The sequence below is a fragment of the Solea solea genome, chromosome 9, assembly GCF_958295425.1.
Source record: "Solea solea chromosome 9, fSolSol10.1, whole genome shotgun sequence".
NCBI classification, from domain to species: domain Eukaryota; kingdom Metazoa; phylum Chordata; class Actinopteri; order Pleuronectiformes; family Soleidae; genus Solea; species Solea solea.
Window position 1 is genome coordinate 8,968,602 of NC_081142.1, and position 16,563 is coordinate 8,985,164.

At 39.4% G+C, this 16,563-nt stretch overlaps 1 protein-coding gene across 1 annotated transcript; it reads left to right on the forward strand.

Annotated features, from left to right (window-relative positions):
- The first annotated feature begins 907 nt into the window (after window positions 1-907).
- On the forward strand, window positions 908-14,623 carry ghrhrl (growth hormone releasing hormone receptor, like). The gene is made up of 13 exons (XM_058637540.1): window positions 908-1,003; window positions 6,407-6,512; window positions 6,816-6,923; window positions 7,890-7,981; window positions 8,786-8,889; window positions 8,976-9,108; window positions 9,249-9,402; window positions 10,334-10,394; window positions 10,702-10,771; window positions 11,109-11,200; window positions 11,794-11,923; window positions 13,200-13,241; window positions 14,154-14,623. Exons 1-13 carry the CDS (start codon window positions 950-952, stop codon window positions 14,253-14,255), a joined length of 1,248 nt encoding a protein of 415 aa, XP_058493523.1. The 5' UTR covers window positions 908-949; the 3' UTR covers window positions 14,256-14,623.
- Window positions 14,624-16,563: the final 1,940 nt, after the last annotated feature.

A 16,563-nucleotide genomic window follows, 5' to 3' on the forward strand; every position in this document is an offset into this window, starting at 1 on the left:
TCTAGTCTGGGTTACGTCTGCACAGGAAGCGTCCCTGTCGTACCCGCTCTCGGGGCCGATGAACTCGACGGCATCGCCTTTACCCTGGGTAGACACCCCCACCGGACTCGCCCACTGCCACACTCGAAACCTCTAATACGATGACCACGGCCTGGCCGCCCTCCACACAACGACCAGGTACCAACTCTCAATTATCTGGGGGAGATTGATGTGTTAGTCTTATTGTCGTCAGCAGGACTGTTCGACCTTCCTATGTATATATATGTTTCAGTTTTTCATGGAGAACTACAGTATAGTTTGTCTGATGAGTGACTTAAAACCTTGTTTTTAGAAGACACTGGTGTGTGTGTATGTGTGTACTGGTGACGGGACGGTAGAGACCAGGGTGGGGGTGGGTGGGCAATCCCAATCTTGCGTAGGACAGCAAAATGCATAGGGCCAGCCCTGCATGAACTGAACCGTGAATGTTATCAGCAGCTTCTGTGTTTATCAAAATATTATGCCAATAACAGTATTAAAGCTGCAAGTCTGTTTCTGAGGAAAGCGGGTGGATGAATTGTAAACTTTAGACTCACATATCCACCTATTTTTTTATTTTGTTTTATAAACTTATCCTGTATTAAACCAGGTACAAAATAAAAGTCATATATGTCTCTTTGCAGCTGTGTATGACCCCGTCAGAGCATATCTTTGCATGGATGTGGATATATGTGTGTCAAAATAATTCATTCACAACAGTTTGTTTTGGTGGAGAGCTTTTATTCTGAAAGCAAATGTAGGATTTCCTCCATTATAACTGGTTTACTTGATGAGATGTTTTATTCCCACCTAGAGTGTGTGTGTGTGTGAGAGAGAGAGAGAGAGAGAGAGAGAGAGAGCTGAGCATCCGTTATCATGCAGTGTCATTGACGAAAGCACCACATTGAATGAAGAGAACAGCACAGTCAACATGTCCTGTCTCCACATCAGAGGGGTTTTTCTCACACTCTGTTTGGCTCCAACTGTGAGTGATTTCATTTTATTTCATCTCTCTCTCTCTCTCCCTGTGTGTGTGTGTGTGTGTGTGTGTGTGTGTGTGTGTCTCTGCTCTTTTTTGGAAATTAAGTTTCATTGTCAGTTTTCTTTGTGGTGAAAAAAAACAGTTGTGACAGTTCTATCTCAGATAAATAACCTGAGTAATGGGGAGAAGAAAAAAAAGAATCAATCAAAATGCACAAAGCAGATTTATCTGCTCCTCTTAATTCTTAATCATTCTTATTTCTAGCCCATGATAATCAGATGTGTGTGTGTGTGTGCAGGCACATGCACACACGCAGCCCCGTCAATTGACAGTGATGAGTCTAAGTATGACTATGTTCATTGTGTTGTCGTAACAAGGAGAGGATGCAGGAGAGAATCAGCAGGCTGCTCACTCACACGCTGTGCATGACTGTGAATAAAAGAGTGCACACGTTACTGTAAACGGTCGGCACTTCTGCCACTTCATGGAAAACCAGGTGAATGCACAGCACAGTCAGTGAGTGAGAGGTACATTTTTATTTTTTATTTTTTTTTAATAAGCACAATTTGTTCTCAGATACTTCATGAATGCTGCTAATGCTATTATTTTAATTCAAAAGTTTATTTGACAGTTTATCTTTGATTACCACTGAATATTTAGTTGCATGCATTATTTCTATTTCAAATACGTGAGTGTGCAGCACATGCATATAAGAATGACAGACTGGAATGACAGACTGGCCATAAGTGGTGTTCAATAAAGAAAAAGATATTTATTTATTGAAAGATTAATAATAATCTTTCAAAATAATAATCATGTTTAATTTTTAAATAATGTTTAGGATTAAATGTGTATTTTGTGGCATACAATTACATTAATTTGGGTGAGTACCTGTGTCTGTGCCTGTGTGACCTATAAACTATAGTCTGTACACAGAATAAGTGCAAATTGGACAAACTGTATATTTTTATGTGGCTAAAGGGTAAGAAGATCAAACCCCAGCTTCCAGTCGGGTTGTTGTTTTGTCTTCTGTTTTTATGATGATGATCCTGAGAAAAGTTGGGCTATGATACAACACTTTACCACACACATGACTGAGGTCGGGTCCAACTAGTGCTGACTGGTGCGGACTCTGCCAAACGGCTTAAGTGTCCTGACCCTTAATCAAATTCCAACACAAACACTCAGCCCCAAATCTTTTTCCTCGTGATGTCATCACATCAGTGGTTTTAATCGAAATTTGTCCTCACATCCAATAACAACACACACACCGAGCGATATCCCTACGGGTTAGGGGTTAACCAGTTTCTTAGAAAGCTGATTATATCTCATTAGGACCAGGTTTTGGTCTCCACAAAGATGACTGGTCCTGACAAGCTCAGTGTTTATGCCAGAAAAGGTCCTGAAGAGGTAATAAAAATGAACACACATGCATGTGCACACACACACTCCCGATTAATGCAATGACGAGTACTTACATTCCACTTTGTTTTGTACTTGTTTTGGCCAATCGACTGTGACACGGCAACACAGAGAGTGGAACGCGTTTTAAATATTCATCTTCAACATATCTTCATTCATTATTACATGGCCACCTTATTCATTTCCAGAACAGAATAGAAATATAAGAGTCAGACAAACCGGTGGTGGTGCAATGATCCCCGTGGCAGAGCGGGAGAAAGAGAGAATGTGAACAGGGCACACACTCATCACTGTGTTCCACTCCATTCTCTCCATGATATTCTCTTTCACTGCTCAGGACCACAGATAATTATCATGTTCTGGTGTCCACGACACACACACACACAAGTGCGTGCAACATAATCAATGTACAAGACCAATGTGCACTTGCGATCAGCAGAACATGAAAGAAACAAAGAAAGAAAAGATGAGAGGACAGTCATTTATCTTCCTCTACAAAATGTATTCACACAGCAGTCAGTGACGGAGTGTTGCCTTTTGTTCTTCGATTTCTTTCCCAGGAGATAATTATATATTGTGACTATAGACTCATTTTTGCACGTTTTATATGAAACCTAGCTTTAGTGCAGCCTTGCATGAAGACTGAAAAATAGGAAAGGTGGAAACATCATGTAGTTTGACATCCCAAGATAAAATGTGGCTGTGCTGTGTCTGAAACCATAGAAGCTGGTTGTTCTCTTTAGTCTCTGTTCTATAAGCTAGTCATTTCCAGAGACTGGGCTGTGGGGTAAATACATGTATCATATCATATCATAAATAAATGAATCAATTCCACCAAGGAAATTAGCAGAATTGTATCCAATCTCTTACCTCACATTTATATCTGCATCTCTTAGCCACAGCCACAGTCTCTGCCCTTTGAGGCTTTGCTATTAAAGGAGGTCCAGCTAAAGAAAAATCACCTGAATGCATTTATATTGTCTCATTTCTAAACTAATTTAACGTGTGTATGTTTTTAGTAGCGTGCATAAAATGATGCTGTGATTGATTTATTATACATGTGTAGATAGATAGATGGATAGATACTTTATTCATCTCGCAGAGAAATTCACAGTTCAGCAGCTCCAGAATATGTTACAAGATAGAAACATAAGAGGCATGCAAGTCTATGTACAGTCTAAATATAAACTGAAACATATGTATAAAAAGGAAAAAAGAAAAAATATATAAAAAAAATATAAAGACGTTAAAAAGAATGAGATGAACATGTACATGTGTACTGTATCTGTGTTTAAAAATGAGGTCTCATATAAAGTAGTTTTACAAGCACTGCCAGGCGAGCAGAGCTCCATGCGTGCGGTTACAACGCCTCGTGTCTTTTTGGCTCTAAAATGAACAAGTGTTATTTCCCTAAAAGTAAAAAAAACCAAAACCCAGAACAGCGAACTTTGGAATCTAAATATGTTTGTGCTCTCTTTTCGATTGACTGAACACGTTTAGTATTTCTGCTCCCGCTGTGTGGGAAGTGCACCTGATTTGCAACATCTGCAAAGTGAGCCAAATCTCATGGCCCCTTTTTGGGTAGTTAGTGGATAATGGGCTTCACCTCTCGTAGAACATTTCTCACAACAGACTGTGTGTCGCTCTGGCCGTGTGAAGAGGTCTTTGCATTTGGTTTTAAACCTCGTGAGAGAGCCTCCTCATGTCTGTTTTTAAATGCAGCACTTCACCCGAGCGTGTCACGCAACCCTCAGGCCCTGGAATCAAGACTTGACTCACACTCTCTGCCATTTGCAGCGTTGCTCACATGGTTCCCATCTGACATAACAACAGAAAAGTGGGTTTAATGTTGAGTTTCCACTGTACAGTTGAGTTGATGCTTATGTCTAGTGGACTTTTTTTGTGCCTCAAACACTCACATCTTCCTGTTCTCCTGTAAATTCAAACGACACACACACAGTTTAGCAGGAAATTCTATCTATTTTCATGTGTTTATGTCCCATTTTGATGCACACTTACTGCAGTCTGTGATTTTTCATATTCACTTTCCCTGCCGGAGTCTAAGTTGACTTTTTTTTTTTTTCCCACATGTACCTTGTCTGCCTTTGAACAGGACTAACAGTAATTGCTGAGTAAATTGCACAATAACAGCTCTCATTAGATTATTAGCATTGCATTAGGAACAAAGAGGAGTGCTGACGATCTCCTGAGGTTACTTCCAGCGCCGCCGTCGTTTACTGACGGAGGGAGAGATGGTGTATATTTATGAGGAGGGAAAACATTTCATGTCAGGATAACTGTGTTAAGTTTCGAGTTTTCTGTGTTTTGTTTATTATGTCGGTGTTTGTTTGTTTTTTTAAGATAATAATTCTATAAAAAAACAAGCTTTGGCTATTTTTCCAACAACTTTCCAACAGAGAAAGAGAGAGATGGTAAACAGATAAGAAACAAAGGATAAAGGAAAAAGAGAGATGAAAGCACACATTTGTTACATTTTAAAAGTGTGATTGTGCAAGACATAAACATCACGTATATGCATATATATATATATATATGTATATGCATATATATATATGTATATGCATATATATATATATGCATATATATTGTGTTTTTGTCATGTTGCTATTGCAGAACAGTATATGATGTCAATATTGTATTTTAATAGTATTAGTAAAAGTATTTGTGTGTTTGAGGTGTAAATCTCAATGTCTGACCATTTCCTCCTTATCTTCATGTACCACAGACACTTCACTTCACAGTGTGTGTTCCTTCAAAGATATTAATTTGCTTGACTCAAATTCTTTATCCAGCAAAAAAATAAAAAAATATCACCTTCTTTGTCTCTGAGTGGCAGACACTTTTGCTGCCACTGCTGTTTGACATTGTGCCTCTGATTCCAGTTTCAACTTGTCTTTCCTCAGATTGTCGCTAAGGAGATGAAACCGAGTTGATTCAAGGATTAAAATCGGTGCATTGTCCTTGCCATTTTACAGCCGACTTAATTAAGACACACAACTGGGATTAGAGCTTCAAAACACACACACACACACACACACACACAGCAAGAAAGAGAGAGGGACACACAAGATAATTATTACATTTTTTAACGGTGCATTATTCACCAAAATAAAGATATTACCATTATTTTCCTGCCAATAACAGAATTGTTAGAGTTGAACCAACATAATCACAGATAAACGAAAAGTAGTACATACAACACACTGTTGCTTTGATTGGAAATTTCAAATTTCAGTTAACCGACACCATACAAGAATGTTAGAAAAACTGCCAATGCCACTTAAATTAAACCAAGAGTGGCTCAGAATATACAGAGATATAACCACCCAAATAGTACTAGATTAAGTGGTAAATTTAAGTGGAACAATTCACTGTTCCACGTGGCGTTTGGCTCATTTGAAATGCATGAAATGCAGGGAATGTAGAATGTAACATGAAAAGTGAGGACTGTATGAGGCTGAGACCTGAGAGTCTAACACCATGGTTTCAACGCAGTGGTTGATACAGTGTGAACTGGCATGTGTTGCCACCTCGACCTTTTACATAAGTGTTTGTGTAATCTGGAAGCCTCATTCTTCTCTACATAATTATATTACATATCCACACTGTGCTTTGAAGTCATCGTAGCTCAGGAATGCCTCCTCCACTCTTTGATCAAAACACAAGCCTCTCTCTTTCTGCCTCTCTCTCTCTCTCTCTATATATATAACAAATATAACTCAAATGATTCTGTGTGGCTTGTTTAGTTTAATGCCATCAAACAAGCAGGTGCATTTTTGCCAAAAACGCTTGTGGTTCAGTGGGAAAACATCATGAAACCCATCCTTTATAAACTGTTATCCAGAGACTGAGTGGTGAGTGTGTCATCAATTTATACTTCTGTGTAAATCTTGAAAGCTTTTTTTTGCCCCCCCCCCCTTCCCCCTTTCTATTTTCCTTTACTTCCTTCTTTCCTTCCTTTAGGCTTTATCAAGCCTTCACCCTGAATGTGAGTACATATTTCAGCTGGAGAAAGAGGAGCTTCACTGCCTTCAGTATATTGCAGCACAGGATAACAGAAGCCAGGAAGGTGTGTGTGTGTTTTTTCTTTTCTTTTTTTTTTTAGTACAGGAGTAGTCAAAGCTACACTGGGTATTTCCAGTTGTCAAAGCAGATTATTGATGTATGAAATCTATCTCCTCGGAGATGTACACCCCCGTCTTAATCCACTTATAGATCCAATGGCTAAGCCTTTGAAAAATGCTATTTTAAGTATTGTTATATACACTGGATTTTACTTATCTTCACGAGAGCATATTCAAACCTTAGGACGGTATGTAAAAATTGCAAACTCTAGTCTGATTATCTCCTTTGTTTTCCTCCCTCTGTAAAGGTTGTCGGCCATTCTGGGATGCTGTCGTCTGCTGGCCTCATGCAGTTATTGGAGATACAGTCCACCGAGGGTGTCCTGCAGTCTTCTCCCTCTTTAGTAACAACACAGGTGACTAAAGAATTACATGATTATATTGAAATGTATAAGATGAACAAATCATCCAAATGACTGAAAATGTGCTTGTTGATGTACACAACGTCATCACATACATGCAACAGAAACGGAAACATATGAGATTTGCTATATGGAAACAAAAGGCAAACATTTGGTTCACAAATGTGTTAAAATCTGTGTGAACACTACAATTTAATAATCTGTCCACATGGCAGGCAAGATGAGGAGCATGATTATTGTACAGGTGACTTAGACTGGTCACAAGTTAAGGCCACTCTAAAATGTGCAATTAATAGAAAGTTCATGGGAAATGGAAGTTTAAAAGTAAACAAAATATCAAATTAAACCTGACACCAGGGGGCCGGTTTTGAGCCCCTCCCACTTCCAATTTTTCACGCCCATTCACTCAACCACTTTCAGTCGTGCATTTTCACCACGGTCACAACAAATCTATGAAGTTTGGGGCATGTTCAGGCCCCCAAAAAATAAAAGAACAATAATAAAAAGAACAATTTCAAAAGAGTCAATGTACAGTGAACAAGGCACGGAGGACCCTAATAAATAAAATACATTCAAAACCTCTTGAAGAAATGTTAGGTGGGTAAACCAAGACAAGAAGATTATTCCTGTGGGGACCATAAATGTCCATAAACTACATTTCATGGCAGCCCGTGAAACAAATCTCAAATACAAACCTCATGCTGCTGCTGAAGGAGCATCTGGGAACCATGAATGTCTCTGAATGTCAAAGCTTTGTTTCGTTTCAGCACGTCTAAGATTACAACTGTCCTCTGGAAGTGTTACTTCTGTTGGAAACACAAAAACCACGACAACCGTTCCCTAGAGACACGGGCTGTATTGTATTGTATATGTAATAGGTTTTATTCTCTCTGGCGAGAAACAAACATAATCATCTTTATGACCACGTTGAATTCTTGCTCTCTTCACCTCTCACCTCAGGTTCAGTGAGCCGTAACTGCACCAGTGGAGGTTGGTCCATGCCCTTCCCACCGTACCACATCGCCTGCAGTGTGGATGATGACATTCCTGAGGTGAGAGCTGCTGCAGAGGTCAGAGACTCTCCACTGGGAGTGCAGATGTCAGGGGGTGGCAACCGGCAACAAGAGAAAATGCAGTCGGAATGGTTGAGACTGTCGTTCAACAAAGCGTAACTATGGGTCGTATGCAGGAATAAGGACCCTGATGGTAGTATAATTTACAGCAATCTGGTACTTTGGATGTGTTGTCATCAAGTAGCTTGGATGAGGTTTCCACCGGCAGCTGAACTATGAGAAAAGTGAATTATATAAATGTACCATGATTTAAAAGATTGTTGTGTCAGAGAACATGCTGCCTACGTACTTGCATTTGTTTCTTACTGGATTGTTGGGTTCTAAATATAGGCTTTGCCCGTTCACTGCCTCTAGAGACAAGAAAAGAACACATAAATGCGCATCCACTGAAAATTCCTTTTCAAGGTAGAAGTAGTTCAATTGAATGTCACCCATGAGGTAATAGGTGAAATTAGCCAATTTCCATTTTCTTCTTCTTCCTTTTTTGGATGATAATAATGGAGAAAACCACTTTTAGTGCTATTCAGGGAATCTTTTGTAATGAGGTTGAAAAAAGTTTGGACGTCCTCCACAAGCAGAGGTGGAAAGACACTAATTACAAGCTCTGAATTTGGATCTGGAAGCTTGAGCTGATTCAGGAGTCTAGTGTTAGACAAAAAACATCCTGTGTGAAACTATTCAGCAATTTGTTCTAATTCTTTGGACATTAAATACATTTTCAAGCCAAGACGGCATTTTGAATACATCTTTATACTAAAATCACGTGTTTCCTCTTGCTTTCAGACAGAAGAATCGTACTTTGCCACTGTGAAAACGATTTACACTATCGGCTACAGCATTTCATTAGTGGTGCTGGCTGTTGCTGTGTTAATCCTGTTGCTCTTGAGGTAACCAGATTACTGATACATTCAGATTGTTCAGAGCCACACTTGGAATTATACCTCATTTGAATTTGCTCCTTTTCCCCTCACAGGAGGCTGCGTTGTGCCCGGAACTTCATTCACATCCAGCTTTTCATTACATTTATCTTGAAATCTGTGTCGGTGTTCATAAAAGATGCTTCTCTGTTCTCAAGTGATGACACCAACCACTGCACCCTCTCCAGTGTAAGATGATGCTGACAACTAGAGGTTTCCCTTATCCCGTGTTCACATGTCACCCTCATCACACTCTCCTGTCTTGTACTAATCCCTCCTTGCAATTCATTCTCTGTCCTGTTTCTTCCTGTTTCTGTTTTCCCGTCTAGTTCACCTGTAAGGCCTCTGTGGTCTTCTGTCACTACTGTGTAATGGCAAATTTTTTCTGGCTCCTGGTGGAGGCACTTTATCTGAATTCCCTACTGCTTTCCTCCTTCTATCACAGCCGTCGGTGTCTGTGGTGCTTCAGTCTGCTGGGATGGGGTGAGAAACCTTGACATGCAGCTTCCCCTGAAATGTGTTTTGAGTGTGTTGAGCTTCAGACTAAACTTTGAGGGTTTGTTTCCACTGTTAGACATGCTAGAAACGTCTTGTCCTTGCCCTGGTTATCAGTTTGTAGTAGTAGTAACAGAAGGTTACTTAAAAAGACTTGGTCATACTGTGCAACTGTTTGAGGCAGGAAGGACAACGCTGTAAAGTCAGAATGCTTTCACAAATATAAAGTATAATTGTTGAAATTAGAATTTATTTATTTATTTGTGAAAGCATTCTTACTCTAGATCGGGGGGGTGAAACTCGAATGACCTCGGGGCCAATGAGCGTCTAGTCTGGTCTAGAGGACAGAAAAACGACAGTTCAGCAGCGTGTGGGCAGTATGAGCTCGAAACTATAACAGAATATACCGTCAATTCCGCAAATAAGACGTTCATAACGATATCTCACTTCGTTTCAAAGCGAAAATGCTTGTTTTAATGTGGAATGCTGGATACAACACAAAAACTATCAGATGACTCGAGACATACAGAGATGTTTCAGTGCATCTTGATGAAGACTTAAACTTAAGTGTGTAGAGACAAAACCAAAGTGTCATCATCTACAATAACAGACAAACTGAATTTAGACTTACATTCCCATGTTAGTCAATAATATGTTTCACTTTTTTATATTGTTGGACAATGTTATCTCAAAAATATATACAGTAGCAGACACTCACAGCCATTTTATTTGCTAAATAGTTAAATGTACGGGTATAAGTTAAGCTATAACTGCCACATATTGTATGTGTAAACTGATATTATTGCATTAGCACAGCGTTTTTGCTGCAACTATTAATGCAGATTATTATTATTATTAGTAAACTTCACATTCTGGTGCCTGTGTAATTATAATTCATATCATTTCTGTCTCACTGCAGGTGTACCCGTGCTCTTCATCATCCTGTGGATTGGAACAAGGCTGTACTTTGAGGACACAGAGTTTGTATAAACTTACATTATTAATTACAACACTTCCAGGACACTGTAGCAGATTTATCAGTGTCCACAATGAAAAGTAACTAGAACCTGTGACTAGAAACTGCTTTTTTAAAAAATTATTATTATTTTCTTTTTATCACATACACCATCTGCACTCTAATTTTCCCTCATTGTGTCCTCACCACTGTGATTGCTTGTTATGAGATTGCCCCTTTTATTCTTCAGACAGCTGAATTCATTGTCCATCACCCTGGAAATGATCCTGCGCAGGCCGATTAAAGTGCATATTGCATGTCTTTCCACACAGATGTTGGGACATCAATGAGGACTCGCCCTACTGGTGGATCATAAAGGGACCGATTGTTGTGTCTATAGCGGTAAATAACCTCCATTGTGCCGAAATAAACAAAGTGATCAAAATGATGCATGCACCTAGCAGATTATAAATTCTTATGCAGATTACAGATTTTTTCGGGGAGATGATTTCTGAGAAAGGATGTGCAAAAATGTCTTTTGTGTACTTCACAATTGCGATACACAATTCTTTCGCAGCAGTCATGTCCAATTACACACTTGAGTACCCGTATTATTGCCATGACATTCAATTATCACATTGTTGTGAGCAACATTTGTCATAAAGCCTGTTGAGGCTTTAGCTCCTTGAAGCTGAACGTTGTTCTTTTAATTTTGTATTCTTCCTTTTTCTATTAACAGGTCAATTTTATGCTCTTCATGAACATAATCAGAATCCTGATACAGAAGCTCAATCCTCGACTCATCCAGTTCAACAACTCTTCTCAGTACAGGTAATTCTTCAGCTGCAGACACAGCTGTGGACACAGTACAAGTGGACGCTGTGTTGTTTATTTTATTCATGAGTGCATTTTGACCAGAAATGTGTGTGTGGAGAATGTATAATTCATTCAGTCACCACCAAACCAGAGACACATCAGACTGGCCTCGTCTACCTTCTAACTTCCAATGAGACTTATGTGAATTTGCGATGGAAATAGGCTCACTAATTGGCCAACATTAATGAGGCACGTCATGCATAGCCTCATCTTATAAAGTAGATATACCAAATTTAAGTTAATTGATCCTTGACTTAATTGCACCAGCTTGATTAATATGTTTCCCAATCACATACATATTTTATGTATTTTAATATCCTCCCTTGGAATCATGCACCTGCTGCTGCATTTCCCCCTCATGAACAAAAGCTGTGTTCACACTCACACACGCACAAACACGAGTGTCCTCTTGATTGACACCTGATGATTAGTGTGTCTGTATGCATGGTGCGATCCAGAGCAGCATTCCAATGAGATGTACAATGAATGGCCCCCTCAGGTAGCTTCATCTCCTGAATCTTGTTTTTTTCTTTGCTTGTGTGACACAGACGCCTGACCAAGTCCACCCTCCTCCTCATCCCTTTGTTTGGTACTCACTACATGTTCTTCAATTTTCTGCCCGACTACGCCAGTGTTAACCTACGGTTCTGTGTTGAGCTCTGCCTGGGATCCTTCCAGGTACATAAGAGGACTAACACTCAATATTGTGACAGCAATGGCTTGTAATACCCAGAAAACACATTTTGTGCTACACACCGTCTGAATAATCCATGCATTCAATTTACACCACATCCAGAATAGATCCATTACACCACTGATATAAATGTGAAAGGTAGCATATGTTGTATTTTCTCTTAAATGCATTCAGAGGTTCAAAAAACATTGCATTTATAAATGATCATTGGTGTTTTGTGACTTGCTGGCTTTTTGGGAATCTGCAGCGTTTATGAATATGCAGCTCGTTCCTCCTCCTGCATGTGTTTTGGGTCGTTGCAGTGCGTTTGCCCCTGTCGGCCACCGTAGTAAATAAGCTATTAGGTGACATTTAGCTGTGACACAGCAGCAATTAAAATGCAAACTTAAAATTCTCTGAAGGCAGTGGCTGATCTGAAAGCTAACCTCAGCATGCATAGAATATACACTACATTTACCAGGTCGAGTGTGCACGTTTGCTGCATTAAATAATTCTGGTAACATGTTAAAGGAATACGTCACCGATTTGCATTGAGCTTGGTATTACTTGAATAGAGGTAGTATTTTTGAAACATTGTGCTTCCCAACCTCAGTTTCAGAGTCGAGAAATATCTTCATTATTTTTTTTTTGTGTTACGTGCCCACCAGTGACAAAATGACTACCCCTATTCTAGTAATACAAAGCTAAATGCAAATCAGTGAAGTATTCCACATGATTGCAATATACCATCAAAAACTCAGCTGTTTTACTACTTGCACCAACCTACAGAGGGACAGAACTTCTATCACCCCTTGTGGACTATAGAGTATTTACCAAAACAGTGTTGTCTCTATAATCTACTTTTCCCTTCCGCTGCCCTACACACTCTCACACATACAAATGTTTGCAGAGTGGGAATGTCGCCAAAGACATGAAAACAAGAGTGACACAGAGAGAGAGATGTGGAGATTATAGGCTTAATCAGCACCGTGTGAATTCATAATGTTGCGCACATTTGTTTATATTTAATAGTTAAACTCCACAGCTCTAGGTTTTTTGTTGAGCTGCACATTTTATGGTTTGTAGCAGTGCATTACGCACACATAAATCAAGATGATTCCACTTTGCTGCAAGTGGAAGCAAAACATAATAGGTCTTTATTCTTCAGCCTATCAGCTCTCGTTTGTGCCTGACATCTAAGCTGTCACCATAACATGAGTGATCTTTTTAATTATGTGGATTAACCCTACATTTCAGTGACTGAGTACATCTCTCTTACAGGGGCTCCTCGTTGCAATTCTCTATTGCTTCCTCAATCAAGAGGTCAGTACGAGCCACACCACTCAAACATTCATCTCAGCCCATTCACACACATAATTTACGGGCTCTCCGTCGCATAATGAGTCTGTGGAGCCAGATCATATGGCATCGAGGGGTGAGTGGTTTAAAGTTGCCAGGGCTTAGAACGCATGATAATTTCCCACTTCTCTTCACCTTGTTGCGAAAGCGAAGGACCTGGGCGCTAATGTAACCGCCATGATTAATGTGAGGTCAACTCCTGACAGTCTGAGGGCAGCACCACTCCACGTTTTACATAATGACTCAAAAGCCATGATCATCTGTTTGAAGTCACTGCAGTGTGATGGATAAGTTCATATGATCTATGTCTATATTACTGAGTAGATGATGGTGAATGCACAGCTCTGGTTTATTCATGGATGTTCGTCTGATGCCAAGGGAAATTTGTGATTTTATTCATCAACATTTCACTGATAATAAGCCTCAATAATAAACCACATCATACTTCACAAGCACCTAATATAAAATAAAATGACTTTATCTCTACAAGGAACACAAGGTAATTGTATTAGGTTTAGTTTTAAGAACGTCGTTGTGTGTTTGAAATGTAAGGGAATAGTTTAGGAATAGTTAGAAGAAGAAGATTGATATTCATGAAGTCTTGCTGAAACTCTGGGACATTACTACTACAAATACCTCTTGTATTAAGAGCAAACTCTACATTTTAAGTTTTACTTTTCATCTCTGTGATATAAAAAAAACAGGTCATAAAACACTTGTCAGTCTTTCTAAACTAAGCAGACTGACGGCGGATTGTAGTCTATATTTCACAGCGCAGCATCGATTTTCTAATTTAACACATTAAAAAAAGCAAGTAAGCATGGTGCAATGTTGCCTTTGCATAATTATATGAACTTGTTTGTGTGTGTGTGACAGGTCCAGAAAGAGGTCCACATGCAATGGCTGAGGTGGCAGGAGAAGAGCTATGGGGTGGTGTCACCTGCTGCAAAGGGCAGCCAGATGGACACGCCGTTCTAGAGTGTTTGAATACGCCTTTATTCAGCTGTACTTTCACTGACCATCGCTTCTGTGTATGTCATCGTCTCCACTGGGCTGTACAGTTACCAGTGGCTGTTAGCCGTGCACCATGAATCCTGAGAGTGCTTTCATTGCAAACTGTGTTTAACTGCCCACAATAGAGGTGGACCTTCTGGTGGAGAAGGGTTTTAAAATCCCACAGTATGTCAACCACAAGACAACATGGACAGATGTTTAGATTTCCTTGGAGGTGATTAAGTGGCCAAGTTAAAGGACTACTACAGTATTTGGTATTTTATTTATCTTATTTGACCTTTTACATTTGGCCAGGTAAGACAATTGAGAACCAATTCTCATTTACAAAGACGACCTGGCCAAGAGACAGAAACAGGGCAGATGAACAACACAAATGCGTGAAAAAGGATAAATGTTAAATGTCGCACACTGTTGCCCTCACTAAGTTTTTAAAAGAAGAGTTTTAGTGTCTGTTGCAGATGATTCCAGTCATAGGCAGCAGAAAACTGGGGATGAGTAAGTTAATCAAGCTGAGTGAATGAGTGAAGATAAGATGGAGCTTTATCAGTTAGGGTTTTATAAATGAATAGAAACCAATGTGTTTGCGAGGGTGAAGAGAGGGCCAATGATCAGGGAATATAAACTGCAGCGGCGTGGTGCATGACATCCAGAAAGATTTAGGAGCAGATCTGTAAATGACCTCTCTGTAAGCTGAGATGAGTGGGAGGACTGTCATTTTAAGCAGAAGCTGTTTAGCGGAGTGTGTTAATGAGGATTTGTTACGATAAAGGAAACGCTATGACTTTAGAGAGCAGAGTGCTGACGTGCGTTTCAAACGAAAGTGAGCAGTCGAGCCACAAATACCAAGATGCTTGAAACAGTTGACAAACTGAATCTCGGAACCATCCAGAGAGAACATTTTGTTCGGGCACTGGTAGATTTCTGTTAAAGATCCTGGCTTTTGTTTTGCTAGTGTTCAGTGTTAAATGAAGATTGGAAAAGGCACGTTGAATGTAGTTATTTAAGCTGTGGACAGGGCAGTGCATAAGATTAGCCCTAAGGATAGTAAGTGACTGGACTCATTGGATATTGATTTTTACATTGGATTATAACCAACGCAAATACACATTAAGACTCAGGCGATAACACAAATTAAGCGATTATTAATGACTTTTACAATTTCTTATCTTGGAATGTGGGAAGCATCGACTGATTGTAATTCCTTGTGCAGCGCATGTAGAGATGAACTGGATGTGTATTTATACTGTCTTGTAGTTTTACACTCTTTTTGCAGCTTAAAATTATCATTAACTCAGCTAAGGAGCATAGTGTTTTTGTCCATGTTTGTCTGTGAGCAGCAAAACTCTAAAAGAAAAAGAGGCAAACAACACATTTTCATGAAATGTTAGGAGAATGTATGTGATGGCCTGAGGAAGAAATGATAGATTTTGCTGGTAATCCAGATAATGAAAGTGAGCAGCACTGAGTCCGTCTCAGATTAAACATAAACAATATCATGCTTTAACCAAAAGATCTTTTTAAATCCTAAAAATAAACACTAATACGTGTTCTATAGCTTAGAACAACAGGCGAAGATTGTGGGTTTTAGCCTAACATTCATTGTTCAGTGCTTTAAACAACTACATTTATATATAAAAAAATGCTTATAACTACATGATTTGTGTGAGATAATCGGTTGAGTTTTCATGTGTTGTTGTGAAATGAACTACGTCATCATGAATAACTTTCTGTACCATGCAGTGCCATCCTGTAGCAGTTTTGTTTGTGACATGTAAATGCAACATTTTGCCTTGAACTGAATGTATAAGTTGCTTCTAGACTGTTGGTTTTCAGGTCTCTTGTTCTCTGGTTGCATTGAGTGTTGCTGCTTTCGTTGTGCCTTGTGTAACTGCCCCCACCATATGGAAGAGGAATTCAGTTGGCAGCCTGTCAACATGACAGTCTCTGGGGTCAACTGAGATGCAGTTACCGTGATACTGGAATAATATTTATCCATAAAGTAGTTTTAAATAAAATATTCAAAATGAGTCGTTTTTTTCCCCCTTAATCTATTAGCAATATTTTGTCTGGTTGACTGAAATACAAATTTAGTTAAGCTATTTAGTTTCTGTGAAACAATAACACATTTTACCATGATATTACACATGCAGGAGGGAATGAATGACTTCAGGAACCATTAAAGGTCCAGTGTGTCATAATTGGTGACATCCGCTGGTGAAACTGCAGAGCCATAACAAACAGACAACACCTCTGCTCCCCTCTGCCTTTCCCA

Bases quoted from the DNA above. Each gene is read 5' to 3' on its own strand.
- ghrhrl (XM_058637540.1), top strand. From the start codon at position 950: ATGTCCTGTCTCCACATCAGAGGGGTTTTTCTCACACTCTGTTTGGCT. The intron at 6,924-7,889 runs GTGACTAAAGAA...CTCTCACCTCAG, and splicing joins CCTCTTTAGTAACAACACAG to GTTCAGTGAGCCGTAACTGC. The intron at 9,403-10,333 runs GTGAGAAACCTT...GTCTCACTGCAG, and splicing joins CTTCAGTCTGCTGGGATGGG to GTGTACCCGTGCTCTTCATC.